General features: G+C 38.5%; 1 protein-coding gene across 1 annotated transcript; it reads right to left on the bottom strand.

Annotated features, from left to right (window-relative positions):
- Nucleotides 1–3,195: 3,195 nt before the first annotated feature.
- LOC139468362 (myosin heavy chain, striated muscle-like) lies at nucleotides 3,196–15,998 on the bottom strand. Its single transcript, XM_071250276.1, has 32 exons — nucleotides 15,801–15,998; nucleotides 15,393–15,536; nucleotides 15,108–15,264; nucleotides 14,890–14,917; nucleotides 14,566–14,671; nucleotides 14,290–14,382; nucleotides 14,029–14,092; nucleotides 13,790–13,886; nucleotides 13,575–13,680; nucleotides 12,990–13,391; nucleotides 12,671–12,841; nucleotides 11,642–11,945; nucleotides 11,350–11,426; nucleotides 11,004–11,091; nucleotides 10,741–10,858; nucleotides 10,316–10,573; nucleotides 9,711–10,176; nucleotides 9,005–9,360; nucleotides 8,784–8,874; nucleotides 8,489–8,632; nucleotides 8,136–8,302; nucleotides 7,934–8,012; nucleotides 7,537–7,782; nucleotides 7,119–7,315; nucleotides 6,838–6,970; nucleotides 6,171–6,387; nucleotides 5,722–5,962; nucleotides 5,353–5,545; nucleotides 4,901–5,161; nucleotides 4,226–4,465; nucleotides 3,823–4,023; nucleotides 3,196–3,360 (listed from the first exon to the last, which is right to left on the bottom strand). Exons 1-32 carry the CDS (start codon nucleotides 15,996–15,998, stop codon nucleotides 3,196–3,198), a joined length of 5,808 nt encoding a protein of 1,935 aa, XP_071106377.1.
- Between the last annotated feature and the right edge of the window lie 2,494 nt (nucleotides 15,999–18,492).

Genomic DNA, 18,492 nt, shown 5'->3' with positions numbered 1-18,492 from the left:
GACATTTGACATCGAATAAGTATTTTTGTACAGCTGCAGACGCAATGGATATTGTTCCTTTATGTTGATATTCCCGGATACATTATAACTTTGGTAGGTTGTAATAATGATATTTGCATTTTGTTTTCATTCATTCGCTGCAGCTTTGAACAGAATCATTCTTGTTCCTTTCCGTTTGGTTGGGAAGTTTTTCGATGCGCGATAGACGTTGTTTTCACAAGTATTTTCTTTTGTAAGCGTGTATATGTTACAGTCAATGTGTAAAATATGATTCACTCAGGCAATTTATTAAATATCTAAATATTTCAGTCATTTTACAAATTGACTGAATAATCCATTCATTTATTTAACCGACTGACTAAAAATGATAAAGACGACCAAAAGAGCTTAAACACATCACAATATATTAATTATGCTAAGAAAAGAAGCCAAACAATACAGAACTGTACTTGGTGATGATATTAAACATAAACAAATATTTGGAATTCGTTATCATAATAATAAAGATGGACATATTTTTCAGTTAATTTGTAAAATAAACTGAATATTTAGGCGTTTAATACATTTCCTTAGTGAAATCTGTTTACATTTTGAATGTAAACATATACACACGGTAAAATAAGCAATGTGCAGATGAAATATTTACTTTGTGTTGCAAGTCAAAATAGTGTACACGAAGATCGCACAATTACCAAGCAAGTGACTTATCAAAACTGCATCACCATAACCGATGCTCCCCACAAATATACCTACATTTCAAAAACTGTATTTCATTTTTGTTGATCAGTGTGACCATATGTCCTTCTACTTTCAATAAAAATGCGCTTACGAATGGCGAGCACAGGTCGCGAACAAGTCTAGATTTCTGCTATATCATCCGGGTACTCACTGAGAAAATACAGTAATGCACAGGTAACAACTACTCCCGCGGAATTGCTTTAGATCAGTGCTCTTTTGTACGTTGAAATACTATATATTGTGAATGCCAAAATGATGTATCAAGGATCAAGTAGAAGATACATTGACCGTTGCACTGGGAGTTTATTCAACAGACCGTGAAAATAACACTGCTGTATCTTATTATTTATTTTAGATGACGCAGTCAAAGCTCACTTCTGGCGGCCATTATCGAACGGCCAGCTAAAACACCACCCCGCGCTTACGTCTACAGGTCTCTTCCTGTAGTACGGTAATTAGTATTCTCTCCCTCAAGTGTATCCTCAATGATATAACCCACCCTCATTAATTACATGCTGCTCTTTTCCAGCCTCACGGCTATGGAGCTGTGATAAAGAGTCCAAGTCATCATAAAGTAATTAGGGTCCAATAAAAACAATGCGCCGCCAAACCTCATACATATTATCACTGAAAGTCGTACTACAGGCGGTTAATGTCAAATCACAATAAAAGCATTTCAATTGCAATAACATGTTCCAGGACCATGTATTCTCTTAACACCATCGGATTTAGAAGCAATGGTCGTATAAAACAAAACACATCTATTTGATCACAACAGTATTCATGTTATTCCCACAAAATCACATAAAGAAAGGAGACATTAGGAAATACATGTGCATTATCATTTTTCGTCAGGATAACAAAATCTTCTCTCCTTGTTACCACCTCCAGGTTCAGCTTAAGACGGGTCCTCCTTTGGTCAAAAGTTTGTTCCCCCTCTAATGAGTGTGTCACGCGTTGCACACGGGTATCACACGCGTGACCAACCCGATGCACACTGGTTGCGTAACGCGTTGCCCATGCGTGTAAGGGGAATGAACTTCTAGGCAGTAGTGTACCTTCTCACACCATACATTCATGCTGTATTAGTTTCTAAACATATCCAGTACGTGGTACCTTCTTACAATAGATCATTCATGCTATATCAGTAATTAAATATATCCACTACATGGTACCTTCTCAGACCAAAACAAGTCTAAACAAGTCCACCACATTTTACTTTCGCGCTCCAGATCATTCATTCATCCTGCATTAGATAGTAAATATATACACTACATCATTATTGTATATTAGTTGCTGCTGTACTAGTTGCTAAACATATCCACTACATTGTACCTTCTCACTCCAGATCATTCATGCTGTATTAGTTTCTACAAATGTCTACTACATAGTACATTATTGCAAAAAATCATTCATGCTGCCTTACATACTAAACATATCCACTACATAGTGCCTTCTCAATCCATATCATTCGTCCTATATTAGTTACTGAGCATATCCACTACATACTACCTTCTCAAACTACGAACATTCATGCTGCCTTAGATACTAAACATATCCACTACATAGTGCCTTCTCACTCCAGGTCATTCATGATATATTAGTTACTAAACATATCCACAACATAGCGCCTTCTCAATCCATATCATTCGTCCTATATTAGTTACTGAGCATGTCCACTACATACTACCTTCTCAAAACAAGCATTCATGCTGCCTTAGATACTAAACATATCCACTACATAGTGCCTTTTCACTCCAGATATTCACACTCCGAATAATTCACTCTATATTAGCAATTAAACATATCCACAACATAGTACCATCTCACTCCAGATCATCCACTCTACATTAGTTACCGAATATATAAAATACACAGTATCTTCTCACAACAGATCATTCATGCTGTACCAGTTGCTAAACATATCCACTACATTGTACCTTCTCACTGGAGATAATTCACACTATATTAGTAACTAAACATATCGACATGTACAGTAACTAATATAGCAGGAATGATCTGGAGTGAGAAGGTACTATGGAATGAACATGTTTAGCAACTAATGTGGTGTGATCGGTCTGGTGTGAAAAGATACTATGTAGTTGATATGTTTAGTAACTAATACAGCATGAATGATCTGGAGTGAGAAGTTACAGTGTAGTGGATATGTTTAGTAACTTATATAGCATGAATGATGTCGAGTGAGAAGGTACAATCTAGTGGTTATATTTAGTAACTAATACAGCATGAATTATCTGTTGTGAGAAGGTACTGTATAGGGGATATGTTTAGTACTAGTACAGCTGGTAAAAGCTGTCAGTGGTGTGGATCGCTAGGTAGGACAGAAAACCTTTTCATAAATATGCTTTATTGACTTTCGAACAAGTAGGCTTATCAAATAAATATGGTTTAAATATTGAATAGTGACCACTTCATTGGAAGGCCTGCCAACATCAGTTATTGAGTCGTCTTCGAGTAGCTGCGAACGACGGAAACAGAGACGCGGTTCTTGACTCTGAGTTTCTGGACAGTTGCCTCAGCGGAGTCGGCTCTCTCCTCAGCATACTCCAGGTCCTGCTGCATCTTGCGGAACTTGCCCAGGTTCATGGTCGCAATCTCCTCCTGGAAGCAACGGAAATAGATTCATGTATAATCGAGTTTAAATGAAATTTGAGGTTGGCTGTGGAAATTAGTCATTATGATCATAGTTCCTCTTCAGCTATCAATTGTTTAGTCTCATGTATTGTTTGATAGGCATTACTTACAAGTTGACGGATGACAAAGTAGACACAATATATGGATAACAACTTGTTTGTTGTGGTCTGATGTAGCCTAATCCACATAATTGATATGGAAATAATGAGAACACAGTTTCCATTGAAACGGCATTAACTGAATATGATATGGCATTACAAGATAAAAAGGTCCAGTGTTGGTTATTGAACCTCAACTTACTTTCCATGAGCCTGATTGACAGTAGAAGCTGCATTGTAGAGGATGAACCCATCCTTTTTCCACTGGTAAATGTTTAATACATTCAGATTGATACAGGTGAGTGTTCAAAGTGAATATGTCATCACTTACCACTTCCTCAATATGTATCCTGTAGGCCTTCAGTTTAGCATTCAGCTTGTCCACAGTCTCCTGGAGTCTCTCCTGGGTCTTCCTGTCCTCTTCAGCTTGGAAAACAAGATCCTTCAGACGACGTTCCGCAAAACGAGAACTTTTCCGGGTTTCCGCATGGAGGCGCTGCTCGTTCTCAAGCTCAGAATTCAGTTCACGAATCTAAACGATTACAAATGAAGATATACAACACTACTGAATAAGGCAATATTACATTTTGTGATAATTAAATACTTTCATCCTTATTTGTTCATTTTTGCGTGCATGATTAGTTTGACATATATTTGATAATTACATATATACTGTATACTAGTATTATACTGCTAGAATACAACCGACTATATCTCTGCTGCATTAGACCCACCTTATGTTCGAGTTTCTGGATCATCTTCCTGCCACCCTTGATTCCCAAGCCCTCGGTTTCCTCAATTCGGATCAGAAGCTCCTTCACTTGACTCTCAAAGTGCATCTTGACCTTCATCAGCTGCCTGCTGTTGTTCTGCTCAACTCGGAGCTCTTCAGACACATGGGAGAAATCAGCAACAGCGCGCTTACAATTCTCCTCGGATATCTTGATTTGGCTTCTCATGTCATCAAGGTCGGACTGTAGAAAATAACAATAAATAATTAATGCATTAGACAGGTGCACATGTCCTTTCTAAAACTTACGGTTGTTTACTGACTTAAGAAGAAAAGAGTTAGGGAAAAGAAGCTGTGACAGCATGCTAACTATGAAACATGATTTTATTATGTTAACTTGTTGATTCTGGATTAAGGTGCAATCATGATAGAACAAAATCAATCAGAAATGTTTTGACAATGGACATCACGTTTTTGCCATTTTGGGGCTTTACTTTTTATCATCAAAGCCCAAAGCGGCCAATGATCGTAATCGGGGACTATCATAAATTCAAGTCCACCGCATGAAGATCCTAGCGGTTAAAGAACTTTACTCTACACAATCACAGGTTCCTCAGTTGGTCATACTCAGAACACTGATGTTTGTTTTAAATTATCTGATTCTTAACTATCGTCTCACCTGCATTGCAGTGATGTCGCTTTCAAACTTCCTTTTCTGGCTTGAGGTTGAGGTGATCTGGACAGTAAGCATGTTCATGCGTGCTGTGATGTCATTCAGTTCAAGTTCGGCGGCCTTGCGGGCTCGTTCAGACGACTCCAGAGATGTGCGCATCTCCTCACTCTCTCCCTTTAGCATGTTGCAGCGGCGTTCAAGAGACTGGTAGGCTTCGCGAGACTCTTCACGTGATCTTTGGAAGTCCTCAATCTTAATGTACAGCTCCTAAAATCAAAAATCAAATTTGAGTGTTGAGATCTTCCACGAAATATATCCCAATATAATTTCGATAAACTTATGTCAGCGAAAAATGATTCAGATGATTCTAGCGATATCTGAGAATTGACGGAAACATCTAATAACTTGCTGTTGTATATGTCGAATTCTTAAGAATGATTGTGGTACATATTATATACCCTGATCTCAAGGTTGTATTTCTTGGAACTTGTCTCAGCCTCAACACGAGAACGATTTGCTGCATCAAGGGCGATCTCAAGCTCATTGATGTCTTGTTCCAATTTCTTCTTGATCTTCATGGCGTCATTCTTGCCCTTGGTTTCGGATTCCAAACTGATTTGCAGCGACGCCAGAACCTTTTGATGGTTGCGACTGCAGAAATACATATGCATGATCAATAAGCTTTAAATAAAAAACCTATATGAACTTCTTAGCTTGTTAGACACTTCTACACTGGTGCAATAAAACTGTCTGGTATTCTTTGGTCCTACATTGTTAATGCAAGAAAAAGAAAGTCTGTAGAAAAATGTATAATATCAATGGCTCACCGAGTGTTCTCAAAGTCTTCTTCCTTCTCTGCTACACGTCTGTCAATGTCGGCTCTGACTTGCGCCAACTCCAAACTTATCCTCGTCACCTTGGCCTCCTCCTGTTCTAGAGAGGATTCAGCCTCCTCTAGGGCAGTCTGGAGTTCCTCCTTTTCCATCTGGAGACGTTTGCACATCTTCTCGACGTCGTGAACGCCACGGCCTCCGTCACTTAACTGACAAGTTACTTCCCGGACTTCAACTGAAATATTCCAAGTGTATGAAAATATACCTGTACAAATATATCATTGCTGATTAAGTAAACTTAAGAATGGAAATAATACTGAATATAGCCAACCGAGACAATCTATAAAGATTTAATTTATAAAGATAAGTCCGTGACGTTTCATACAGTAGGGCACCTGTTACATAATTTCATAAGTATCTGTAAAAGGCACGAAGACACATACCAGACAAGTTTTTGTTTTCTCTTGTTAAAGTCTCCACTTGACTATGGTATTCCTCAACTTGACTACGGAACCGGAAGAGTTCAGTTGAGTAGTTACGTGACTCTTTTTGAGAAACTTCAAGCTCTGTCTGCAAGTTGGTGACCTTGACCTGCCATTCCTGCACCGTCCTGTCAAACATTCTCTGCTTCTTCTCCAAGGTCGTAGATGTTGCGTTAGCCTGAAGTACGTATTGGTTTGCATGATGTGAAGACGTTATACATCTGTACTATAGCAAGTGCATGTAGAACAAACATTGACAACAGATAGAACAAAACTTGTTTACAGAGATAATCATAATTGATTTGGAGATATTTACTATGTACATGCAAGCAAGTGCATGTAAATAAAAAGCCATTAACCACAGATAAAAGAAAACCTGTTTACAGAGATGACCATGATTAATTTTGAAACATGTTGTAAGGACATTTAGTAATCCGCCTTTGTTCTCGACTCTTTTGTTTCCTTTTTCACCTTTCGCGAACACCTGGTACTTTTTTATAATGATTCTTGAACACGTCCAAATAATGTAGTTGGAATCGTTCTTATTGACTGTGTTTTGGGCAAAGCTTTCGTCGCAGTCGTTTTTTATTCTATATTGATGAGAATACCATGTAGAACATGTACTTACCCTGTCAACATCAACCATGAGATCTTCTAATTCTCCCTGTAGTCTAAATTTGACCTTCTCCAGCGCACTGCACTTGGCATAGGCTGCCTGTAGGCATTGTTCTGACTCTGTCAGTTTAACCTGGAGACGACGCCTGAAGAACCAAACATTTCTATTGCAACAGGACACAAATTATATAACTCTTCTGAAGGAACCTTTTCATGTCTGTCAAAGCCAAACAAAACATTAGAGTTGATATACGTTTTTAAAGATAACTTTCAAGAAATTAGCCTATTTGTTACCTGGACTCTTCAATTTCTTCCATCCTACAAATGCCCTCAGTCTCGAACTTGGACTTCCACTGTTGAGCTTCATTGTTCGCTTTAGCCAGCTGACGCTGAAGTGTGGCAGTCCTCTCGTGTTCTTCCTCAAGCTGATCACGAATGCTCTCCATATCCGAGTTCAGGTTTCGAACATCAGATTGGAGTTTCATGCGAATCTGCAGAAGACGTTATTGAGATGTGATATATTAGCGTTCACGTCATTAGTCAAACGCACATGTAATGTTGTGCATTTTAAACGCAATATCCATTATAAGAAACATGTCTTGTAGTCGGCATAGTGGAAATTAGTTTTGGCGTGCCATTAACGTCATTAAGTGGCCCTTGTTGACTATGTTGACTTAAATAATAATGCGATTAGATAATGTGAATAACCTACCCTTGACTCTTCCTCCAGACTTGTTTTGGCTTCCTCCAAGTGACTAGACAGAGTTGACTTCTCTTTACTCAGGTGACTGACGTGATGTTCAGCCTCCTCGAGCTGACGGGTGAGGTCACTATATTCTGTCTGCAGTTTGAACTTTTGGGACTGGATTTCATTGATTTGTCGAGTTCCCTCTTCAATCTTTACGTTCATCTCGATGATATGGGTCTCCACCTGTTTGGACATCTTTTCAGAGCAACCCTGAGAGGGAGAAGGGTTCTAATATAGTTCATTGAAGAAGGACTTTATGGATTCGTTTTCAGTTTATTTATATTGTTTAGATATTAGATATATTGTTTCATCTAAAGAACGAAATAACAATATCAATAGACAAACACATGCAGTTGCTTACCCTGTTCTTCTTGACGTGATCCAGCTGGGCTTGAAGTTCATCAATTTCCCCCTTCATTATTTGCTTTTCCTTCTCGAGTCTGAGGACATGATTGAAATTGGGGGTCAACATAGGTCAAAATGTGCTTCATGAATTCAATCAATTATTGTCTCTCCACAATTACAAATGACTCGCAAGTGTGACATTACATCACATCACTTACTTGCTCTTCAGTTTGAGTAGTTGTTCAAGCTGATCACTGAACTCGTTGACAGCATCTTGGTGTTTCTTACGAAAGACAGTAATCTGTGTTTCATGGTGAATAGCACTTTCCTCAAGATCCCGGCGCATCTTTAGAATCTCGTGTTCCCGTTTCTTGTTTAGCTCAACCTGACACAAAATGAACAGATCAACTATAGATATATATTATTTTATTGTTATATTATTATAATTGTCATACAGAAATATACAAAATACTCCCACGATCAGTTACAAGAAAACTTTTTCAGTGTGTCAGTGATAATACTCAAGATCTTTGAAATGGTATATGTTTCTTTTGTAGCCTGAAGGATGTACCTGAATTGACGTGGCACCACCAGCTTCGTCCAAACGTTCAGAAAGTTCTTCAAGTTCACGAGCAAACTCCATCCTTTGCTTCTCAACCTTGCATCGTGATTGTCTCTCTGCTTCTAGTTCCTCCTCAAGTTCCTCAATGTGAGCCTAAATTAGGACCATAAGACTGATGAATCGATCTATATGTTTGGTTTAGTGTTCATATTTAGCGTTATATTACGAAATTAATTTGTTACATCAAGTAATGTGTTTAGGCTGTACATTGAGCATGAAAATAATGAACGGTTTATTTTTATACCTGCAACTCCTTGATTTTTCTCTGAAGTTGAGCCCCATGACCTTGTTCATCTTCAAGCTGTGTGCTTATTGTGGCCATATCTTTGTCCTTCCTAAATAAAGGAAATACGTGTCAATCACATAGTAAGTCAAGTAATTACCTTTCATCTACATTTTAACAGAGTAAACACATACAAAATACAAATGACAATAAACTTATTCTTTTGTAAAACAACACAGTACCTCTTTATGGTGTCTTCCATTTCACGCCTAATGCGCTCCAGTTCTTCAACAACTTCCTGTGTCATCTTCAGATCTTGTTCCAACTTTCTCTTGACCTTCTCAACGTCAGCTCGCACCTTTTTCTCACGTTCAAGAGTGTCCTCCATATCATCTAGAGAATGTTCTAGTTTGGTTTTTAATTTGGTAAGGTGGTTCACCTTGTCTTCCTCAGCCTGAAGAGCGTCAGCTGTTTTCTGGTTTTGGGATTCAATATCCTTCTTGTTCTTTGATAATTTAGCCATAGCTTCATCTTTCTGTGCAATTTCATCTTCTAGGGTTCTGATTTGGTTTTCTTTGGTTTTTGTTTCTTGCTCAGCCTACAACAGAAAAACAGCTTTATGTGAGTTTTGTTTAAAATTCCTTTGGAAAGTATCATCGTTTTTCATCGTAATGCGAGATATGCCTAAAGGGATGTAGGTCTCAGACGTTTACAATTCTAGTGAATCCCACGATCGTGATATGGTACTGAGAAGGTTCTGATGGGACCCCTAAATCTTTAAGGCACAGATAGCGAATTGCAGTGTACTAGCTAGATATCTGAACCACCATATCTTGTGGACCATCACTTGGCAGTTTCATTAACCTGCATGGTATCTAATTAATTACGTTCCCTTAATTATCTGCTTTAATTTTCCACGAATCCCAGCTCGAGAGATTATTTACATACCTTATCAAGGCATCTCTCAAGTTCCTCAATATCTTTCTTCAACTCGTTGTTTTCGGTTTCCATTTGTTTCCTCTTCTCAACAGCATCAGCATTTACATCTTCCTCATCCAAGAGACGTTCCTCCAGTTCCTTCAGTTGAGTTTCAAAGTCATTTTTCTGTTTCAGCAACTGCTCAACTCTTTCTTCACAGTCATCGATGGTGTCTTGCTTTGTCTGGACCTCTAGGAATAGATCATTTTTAGCCTGCATCAAGGTAACATTCTGTTCCTCGAGTTCCTTTGATCTGGAAGTGATCTTCTCAAGCTCTCCTTTTGTTTTGGCCAGTGCTTCCTCCTTTTGTTTCATTTCATCTTCAGCAGCAGCAATACTGAGAAGAGGCTTGACCTTGGTGTAGAATCTCCACCAGCACCAGTTCCTCATAGCCAGCCATTTGCGGATATTCTTCTGAATCATTTCCAGGGCAACTCTAAAAAGGAAATTCTATAATGACAATAACCATTTTCTAAATGCGCCTTTTCGTACATGTTCAAGAGAAGACAGAAACATCAAGTGTTAAATTAAAACAATAAAACTGATATGCAGGTTACGTGTGCACTGATGGTTACCTCTTGTCATGAAGATTCTTTAGGTATGTCCTCATTAAGTAGCCGCGTATGTGAGCTTGGAAGAGAGCCACAATCGTGGACAGACGCTCGTCACGGAGCTCCTCAAGGTGACCGAGGACACCGGCCTTGAAAAACACTTTGGTATTGCCCAAACGATACTCATCTGGGTTCATTTGCAGAGCCTCCAAGATTTTCCCAGAGACGACTTTGCCCTCAACGAAGCCTTGTGGAATAGCATTGGGAGCCAAGATGGAGTATCTGTTTGTAAACAAAAAAAAACCTCATTTGAATATGTGTTAATGTTGAATGAAATACATTCAAATTACAAAATGGAAACGAATTACAATGACGTGATAAATGTGATGAATACATCACCCTACAGTATATAAACACATTGAACATTGATAAAGGCGAGCATTTTTCACCTTTGTTTGAATTCAGAGTACACGACTCTGCTTGGAAAGCCCTTCCTGCAGATACGGATTCCTTCAAGTACACCATTACACTGAAGCTGGTGGAGCACGAGACCAGCATCAATCAGACCTGGAAATAGAAATCCAGTTCATCTTCATTAGTACAATGACAGGTCGACTTTTTGTCAATGAAATCATACTTTACTTTGTATACATGATACGATTCACAGCATGTGATGTTCAATCAAAGAAACAAATATAACTTCTGTAAGCACCTGGTGTTTTGGTCTCGTTGGGGATGATACATCGTACAAAGTGTGGGTGAGTTGTGTACAAGTTCTTCATCAGCTTGTTTAGCGATTCCTGAAACAAATACATTTCATCATGATCTCTTACATCAGCCGGTTATAATGTTTTGAGAGTAAGAGTTCGTTAGTGAGAATGTTTGACATAGTTACATTGAGTCTCTTTTGAGAGTAAGTGAGTGAGTGAGAATTTCTGCTTAAGTTCAAGCATGTCACGGAGAGCTTTTAAATGCTGAAGTATAAATGTATTAGGTATGTTTGACTTACTATACACTTTAAATAGCACCATGAAAAATATTAATGAATATAATCCTACCCTGTGAGTGGCAGAGATTGTCTGGAAAGCAGAACTCTTCTTCTTCTTCTTACCGGCACCAGCAGCTGCTGCAGCATCTGAAACATTGACGGGATATACATTGTTAATACAGAGAGGGATGTCTGCCATCATTAGAGTTTTAAGATAATTTATGAAAATAGTCTTTAATGTGCTCCTTTTGTGAATCCTTATGTCGTTCATGTTGAACTTACATACATAAAGCAACTACAAGCATTTTATTTGAACATTAGTGACATAACCCTAACCCTGACCCTAACCCTAACCTACACACCTGCTTCAGCTGGAGTGAAGAGCAGCTGCACAAGTGGTTCTTTTGACTGTTTCAGGAGATCAACAATGGTCTCATTGACAGGGTCCTTGTTCTTCTCGAGCCAGCCTCCAATGTTGTAGGGAACTGTTCCAGCGTAGTGCTTCAGGGCGAAGTCACCGTGTTGCCCTCCCTTCATTGACTTATTTGGCTTAAGGAAGTTTGGAGACTTGCCCATGTGGTTCTCGGTCAGTTTGTCTTTAAAGCTCTTGTCAGATGCTTTTGGGAACATGCACTCCTCTTCCAAGATGGACAGTATACCCAAAGGCTGTAACATGATCATTTATAGAATATCTGGTTACAAGAAGATCGTAGTATATTTCATATCTATATGTGCTATGTTTATCAACATAATCATATTAGTTATGGTGTCTTTAGTTGCTGTATACGGTGCCATATTAGGTCAGCACAAAAATATTTTTTTCTGCTCACCTAACATGACACCGTATATGGCAATTAAAGACACCATAACGCATTTATAATGCCTAATAGTTTACACTCTCTGGTATCCATATCGCACGTGGCATGTCAAAATGAATACTTGACACTAACAACCGTACGTTGACGTGAAGGGTCAAAGGGAGACTGCACTTCAAACCTTAGAGACCAAACCTTGATGAACATTTTAACTATAATTTTTATCAATAAAGTCACGAACGTGATCTAAAAAAGAGATTAATGTCCTTGCAAATCACAATTAATGATAGTAAAACACAAAACAGTATCAAATAACGAATTTTGGTACCAGAATTTCCATGTGAAATATGTGAGGTGGGTGTTGGAAAACCCAAGATGGCTGTCACTGACGGCATACAGTCTCATATTAGGTCAGTATCAACCATCTTGGATTTCTACTGACGGTATACGGGCTCATGTGGGGTCAGTAGATCTGCTCTCTGATCAGTCTCACTTTGAGGCATGTAAATGCTCTTTATAATAGTATGCAAAAGTCTAATTGAGCATTTACAGTCAATTATGTGAGAAGGGCTTTACCTTTTCAATGAGTTCAATGCAGGCCTGTAAATCCATGCCGAAGTCAATGAATTCCCAGACTATGCCTTCCTTCTTGTATTCTTCTTGCTCCAGCACAAACATGTGGTGGTTGAAGAATTGCTGCAGGCGCTCGTTAGTGTAGTTGATGCACAGTTGTTCGAAGCTGTTGAACTGTATGACATATATCAATCTTGTAAGTCTAAGAACAATCATTATTTGTTACTCACAGTTAACGGAAACGTAATAGTACTTTTAAAATGTATTTTGATAACTACATCTATTATGTTTTGTTACCACTATAAAAACGAGTGTTACTTACATCAAAGATCTCAAACCCTGCAATATCCAGCACACCAATGAAGAACTGTCTGGGTTTCTTGGTATCCAATGATTGGTTGACTCTCTTGACCAGCCAATTAAACACACGATCGTAGAGAGATTTGGCCAAAGCACCAACAGAATAGAGAACCTGATTCTTGGTTCGTCCTTGGGTGACGTAATCCATGGCTACCTTGATCTTTGGTTTACACAAAGCCTTCAGGAAGTCTCCACAGTTGACACCCAACAGGAAGGAAACCTTCTCAGCCTCAGCAGTTCCATCAGGCTCAGCCTGTTCACCCTTCTGCTTGAACTGCATCTCACCCATGTGCAAAATTGAACCAGTGCATTTATAGGCGCTAGTTTTCTCATCCCCAGTGAATCCCAGGACATCAAAGGCTTCCTAAATGAAAAGCAAACGTTAACATGGAAGGGATGCTAAGTAAAAAGTTAATGGTTTTACTGATTTTGTTATATATAAAGTGAATTTCTTCGATTTCCAGTACAACCTGAAGTGCAAATGATTGTGCAAATCATATTCATGAAATTTATTCTGTTCTATAAAGTGTGTAATTATGGAACTAACATCAGTCATCTTCATCTCCTCAACATCGTCGATGCCGTTGACTGTAAGGACTCCCTGGTTGATGAAGGTGTACAGACCAGCATCAGGTTTGGCCACAATCGTCTCTGTAATTAAAGATTGATTTTGATTAATGAATTTGGCATTAGTTTGAATTATGTTTTTTTCGTTGATTTTAACGCTGTTTAACGCATGATGATGTGTAGTTCTGTTTATCTAACACAGAAGGCACAGCCTGTGACAGCATCTGATAGAAGATGTGGTAGTTCCTTTCAACAGATTGTTGATACGTCACCCGAGATTTCTCAAGAAGATCTGGAATAAGATAGAATCCATCATAGTCAATTTGTCTCACAGACATAAGTAATGTTATGTGAATAGAAATATAATATTTTCATTTTGTGTACATTTATCACAATAAATATACGATTATAACAACTGTGGTCAATTTACTCACATGTTTCAATATCTGCGCCAGCGATTTTGCCAGATGTGGCGAAATGAATTCGGACGAATTTTCCCTGCAGAGGAAAATTATGACTCACAATCATTCGTGAATACATAAAGCAGTGAGATACGTTTAGGACAATGACAAAATATGCCATATTCTTAATTATATACGGTGCTCTGATTTTGTATTATTGCCAGCAACAAATATTATTTCTATTTTCGGGGAAAACATTACAGCACCGGAGTAAACAATATTTGAATAACTTACGAATCTGGAGGAGTTGTTATTACGGGATGTCTTGGCGTTTCCGTAGGCCTCAAGAACAGGATTAGCTTGCACGATTTGATCTTCGAGCGATCCCTTTCAAAGATACAATAGGTGTGTGTCTTAACAATGTGCATCAAATGTGACAAGAAGAAGTCAGAATGGTCATTTATTCTCCGGATATATTTGAAAAGCGCGTTATGTTAAGAACGATCATTGAAACTGAAACGAAAACTGAAATTCTTACATTGCTTCTGAAAGTTAGCTTTCACTTCTCACCTTCTTGTCCTCTTGTTCCCCTTCTCCTTTGGAGGCGGCGGCGACAAAGGCGAAATAGGCGATGACCTTCTTGGTGTTCTCGGTCTTTCCGGCTCCAGATTCACCACTGTGGTGATTATCAATTTTAAATGCTTGCTAATATATGTTATTATTTATTTTATACACATCGGTATTAATTCTATAATATTGTTTTACTATCCAAAATTATTTATTGTTTTTTTCAGGATGTGTTTTTTACCACTAAATAGGTAGATAATGATTATTAAAGTTGAAAAGCTGACACTTTGATCTTGTACTGTATTGTACACGTAAAAGCTAACTTACGTGATCAGCATGGATTGATTTTCACGATCTGTAACAAAACGTATTATTTATCATTACATTGGTAACATGTAAGTCTTGTGAGAGGAGCATGAAGAGTATCTGTTTACACGTGTATATAATATTTAACCGGTTAGGTTAGCCCTTCAAACTATTGTTGCTGTTTTTATATTAGTTACTTATTGTCATTTGTTAATGGCAGAAAACAGACTAAACCTTACCTTGGACCATGAACTGGTAGGCGTTGTCCGAGATGGAGAACAAGTGAGGAGGCATCTCGGTCTTCCTCTTGCCTCTGTACTTGGCCACGATGGACGGGGTGTAGATGGGGAGACGGCGGTAGGGGTTGATGGCGATGCAGAACAAGCCAGAGTAGGTCTGAAGGATGGAGATTATCAGTTTATGGTCAGTTGTTACGCTGAGGTTATTAAGTTAATGAAACATCTTAAGGTTCATGATGGTAATATGGTTTATCTTATATATGTGCTACATAGTATTATACTTACATAGATCATGCCAGAGGTGTATCTGGACCTCAGGTTGTACAGGACGGCGGCTTCGTTCAGGTAGGTCATGTTAGCGATATCCTCGATCTTCTCGAACTTGGGAGGGTTCATCGATTGAATTTCATCTTTTTTGAACGTCTTAATCTGAAATAACAAGCAATTTAAAGTGTTGTTTTAATGATAAAGAGGTGTCAATAAAACTGTGTTGAAACTTAATAAAAGTGAGTGCCCCCTTTTTGTCTTCTAAGCAGCGACACCTCTTTGTTTTCGTGCATTCACAACTGGCCGATGATGAACAATATGGATAGCTGAAATAACAGTATCTTATTTACAAATTTCGTATTTGTGTCTGTAGGATAATAACAATGGCCATTAATAATACATGTCAATCAACCATTTGAAAAGTACCTCATTTGTTTCAAGAATAAGGACGGTGACCTCCTCGCCCTTTGTGCTCTTCAGTTCTGCAGCACGGAAACCCTGCTCTGCATCAGGTGCCCAGCACGATTTTTTGGCATCAAAGGACTTGTTCTGCTCCTTCAGCAATTTCTTGCGGTCCACAGCAAGATACTGCATCTCAGGGTCGGTAGGATCGTAGGAGGCCATGTTGACGTCGCAGACGAGAGCGGATGGATTAAACGTAAAAGGAGAGAAGTCAGGTTATCAGCGCTGAAATGGAAAAATGAATTATCTTAAGTACGCGGTTCAGATAAATGTTATTATATGTTTATGAGTAAATCGGAGTTGGGCGTGTTTCAGTAGAGAAACGCTTACTTTAAATGCTACCTTCCTAGCAAATAGTGATATTAGATTCTCAACGTAGTTGTAAGATTATCAAAAATACATACGGCTGTAGCTGATCTGATTCGTCTGAGTTTTACGACCTATTTATATACACATGAAGTTACAAGCAAGGTATGGATTGGCTGATTTGCAGTTATTTGCCCTTCTCATTGGACAGCATAGTAATGCCATCTGCTAACTAGTCAGCTGCAGGGGGTTAAACATGTGGAGGAGGGTCGGGAAGGGGGGTCTTTGCCCCACCCTGTGATAACTGTTAGGGGTAATGTTATCCAGACCACGTTAGAGCTACTGCCCCATTCAATGACGTGTCGTATTACAATAAATTAGCATATTATCTTCCTAATATTTGCCGATTGGGTTCCACGTGATAATTGCGGTAATGGAATCAGCCATGTGCAAAACCATCACTTTCATTGCTTTGACATCTTATATCATACATTTGCTTTTAACTAGAAACTTGTAACAGCATGTGAAATCATGTTTTCATAGAAACATGTATCAATATTCCAGGAATGCTGAAGGTACAAAGATTAGAATATAATCATTTTATAGGTCAAACGTTCCAGACGGGAATATTTACAATCAACAGCAGCTATGGTAATCAAGGTTTACATTTAAGTTTCCTTTGAGTAATACGCCTTAAAATCCATCCACAGATTTCAACACTTACATTTGAAACAGTACTGTACAATGAACGAAAACAATATCTATTTGAGAGAGAGGGAGAGTGGGGTAGGTTCGTGTTTTCAGTGAGTGAGTGAGTGGGTTGGCTTTAACGCCGCTTTTAACAGTATTCCAGTTATATCACGGCGTGTCAGCTTCATGTGGAAGGAAAGCCCGAAGAGATGTTTAGTATTGTACACTGAATGAAAACAATATCTATTTGACGAAAGAGATAGAGAAAGAGCGTGTGTGTGAGAGATAGATAGATAGATAGATACATAGATACATAGATACATAGATACATAGATATATAGATGCATAGATACATAGGTTAGTGTTTCCAGTAAGTGAGTGGCTTTAACGCTGCTTTTAACAGCATTCCAGTTGTATCACGGCGTGTCAGCTTAATGTGGGAGGAAAGCCCGAAAGGATGCAGGTCTCAGACGTTTACCACTTTGGTGAAACCCACGAGCACAGGTATGGTGCTTACAAACCTAGAAACACAATCGGGCGAACCAGGATTCGAACCCACTATCATAGGTTTCTGGCGTGCCCAAGGGACGCAACTCTGCAAGGCGAATTGCAGCGCTTAGTCGGGTTCGATTCCCCACATGGGACAATATGTGAAGCCCATTTCTGATGTGCCCCATCGTGGTGATGCTGGTGTAACACCATGCTCACTCACCCACACACTCACTCACTCATATTCTGTACTGAACGCTTCCTAACAGGAACAGACATTTTGTGCTTCATTATCCTGGTTTAGTCCCCATAAATAATTAATTGTAAATGAATGAAATATAGCAATGACAGAAAGGAAACAAAAGGAAAGGATATGCGATATGTGTAAGTTAAGATGTCTCAAAGATGAGTATCGTTTCATTCTCATTTTCCCCAAATACGTTACTATCCATCGTATCATATCGTTTGTCGGTATATTGTGCACTTCTGTTCTGTGTACTCTAACATGGTGTCGGATTCGAACGCGTCCACTGATGTGTTCTTATGTACCAATTTTCACGTACTCAATAGCAGAGAGTGTTCAAAGCCGAGATTTTCTATTTCCACCTCTTCAGCATCTCTAAGAAAAGGACTATCTCTAAGCTAATAATTTAATTCTTGCATTTTATATATAAATAAACAAGGTATATATCAAATATCAGTTAGCTGCATACATATTCGTGGAAACCATATATCGCATAAAAGTAAAATATGCAGGAAGTCCTGTTAATGTATGAGTGACTCCTCCATTTGAGTAATTTCAATAGATAATATTGTATGAATTATCTGGAGTGAGAAAGTGTTATGTGATGTATATGTACAGTAGATAATATTGTATAAATTATCTGGGCGAGAAAGTATTACGTTGTGCATATGTAAAGTAGATAATATTGTATCAATTACCTGGAATGAGAAAGTATTACGTGGTGTATATGTACAGTAGAAACTATTGTATGAATTATCTGGAGTGAGAAAGTATAACGTGGTGTATATGTACAGCAGATAATATTGTATGAATTATCTGGAGTGAGAAAGTATTAGATGGTGTATATACAGTAGCTAATATTGTGTGAATTATCTGGAGTGAGAAAGTGTTATGTGATGTATATGTTCAGTAGATAATATTGTATCA

Source organism: Haliotis cracherodii, unplaced genomic scaffold, assembly GCF_022045235.1.
Source record: "Haliotis cracherodii isolate W230 unplaced genomic scaffold, xgHalCrac1.p SCAF_2, whole genome shotgun sequence".
NCBI lineage: Eukaryota > Metazoa > Mollusca > Gastropoda > Lepetellida > Haliotidae > Haliotis > Haliotis cracherodii.
Note: the sequence above shows the minus strand (reverse complement) of the source record. Positions and strands in the feature narration are given on the sequence as shown.

Excerpts from the sequence above, each read along its gene's own strand:
- LOC139468362 (XM_071250276.1), bottom strand. The coding sequence starts at position 15,998 with ATGGCCTCCTACGATCCTACCGACCCTGAGATGCAGTATCTTGCTGTG. Across the intron at positions 15,537-15,800 it reads TTATTCTTGAAACAAATGAG|ATTAAGACGTTCAAAAAAGA; the intron begins GTACTTTTCAAA and ends TTGTTATTTCAG. Across the intron at positions 8,303-8,488 it reads GTGGTGCCACGTCAATTCAG|GTTGAGCTAAACAAGAAACG; the intron begins GTACATCCTTCA and ends ATTTTGTGTCAG.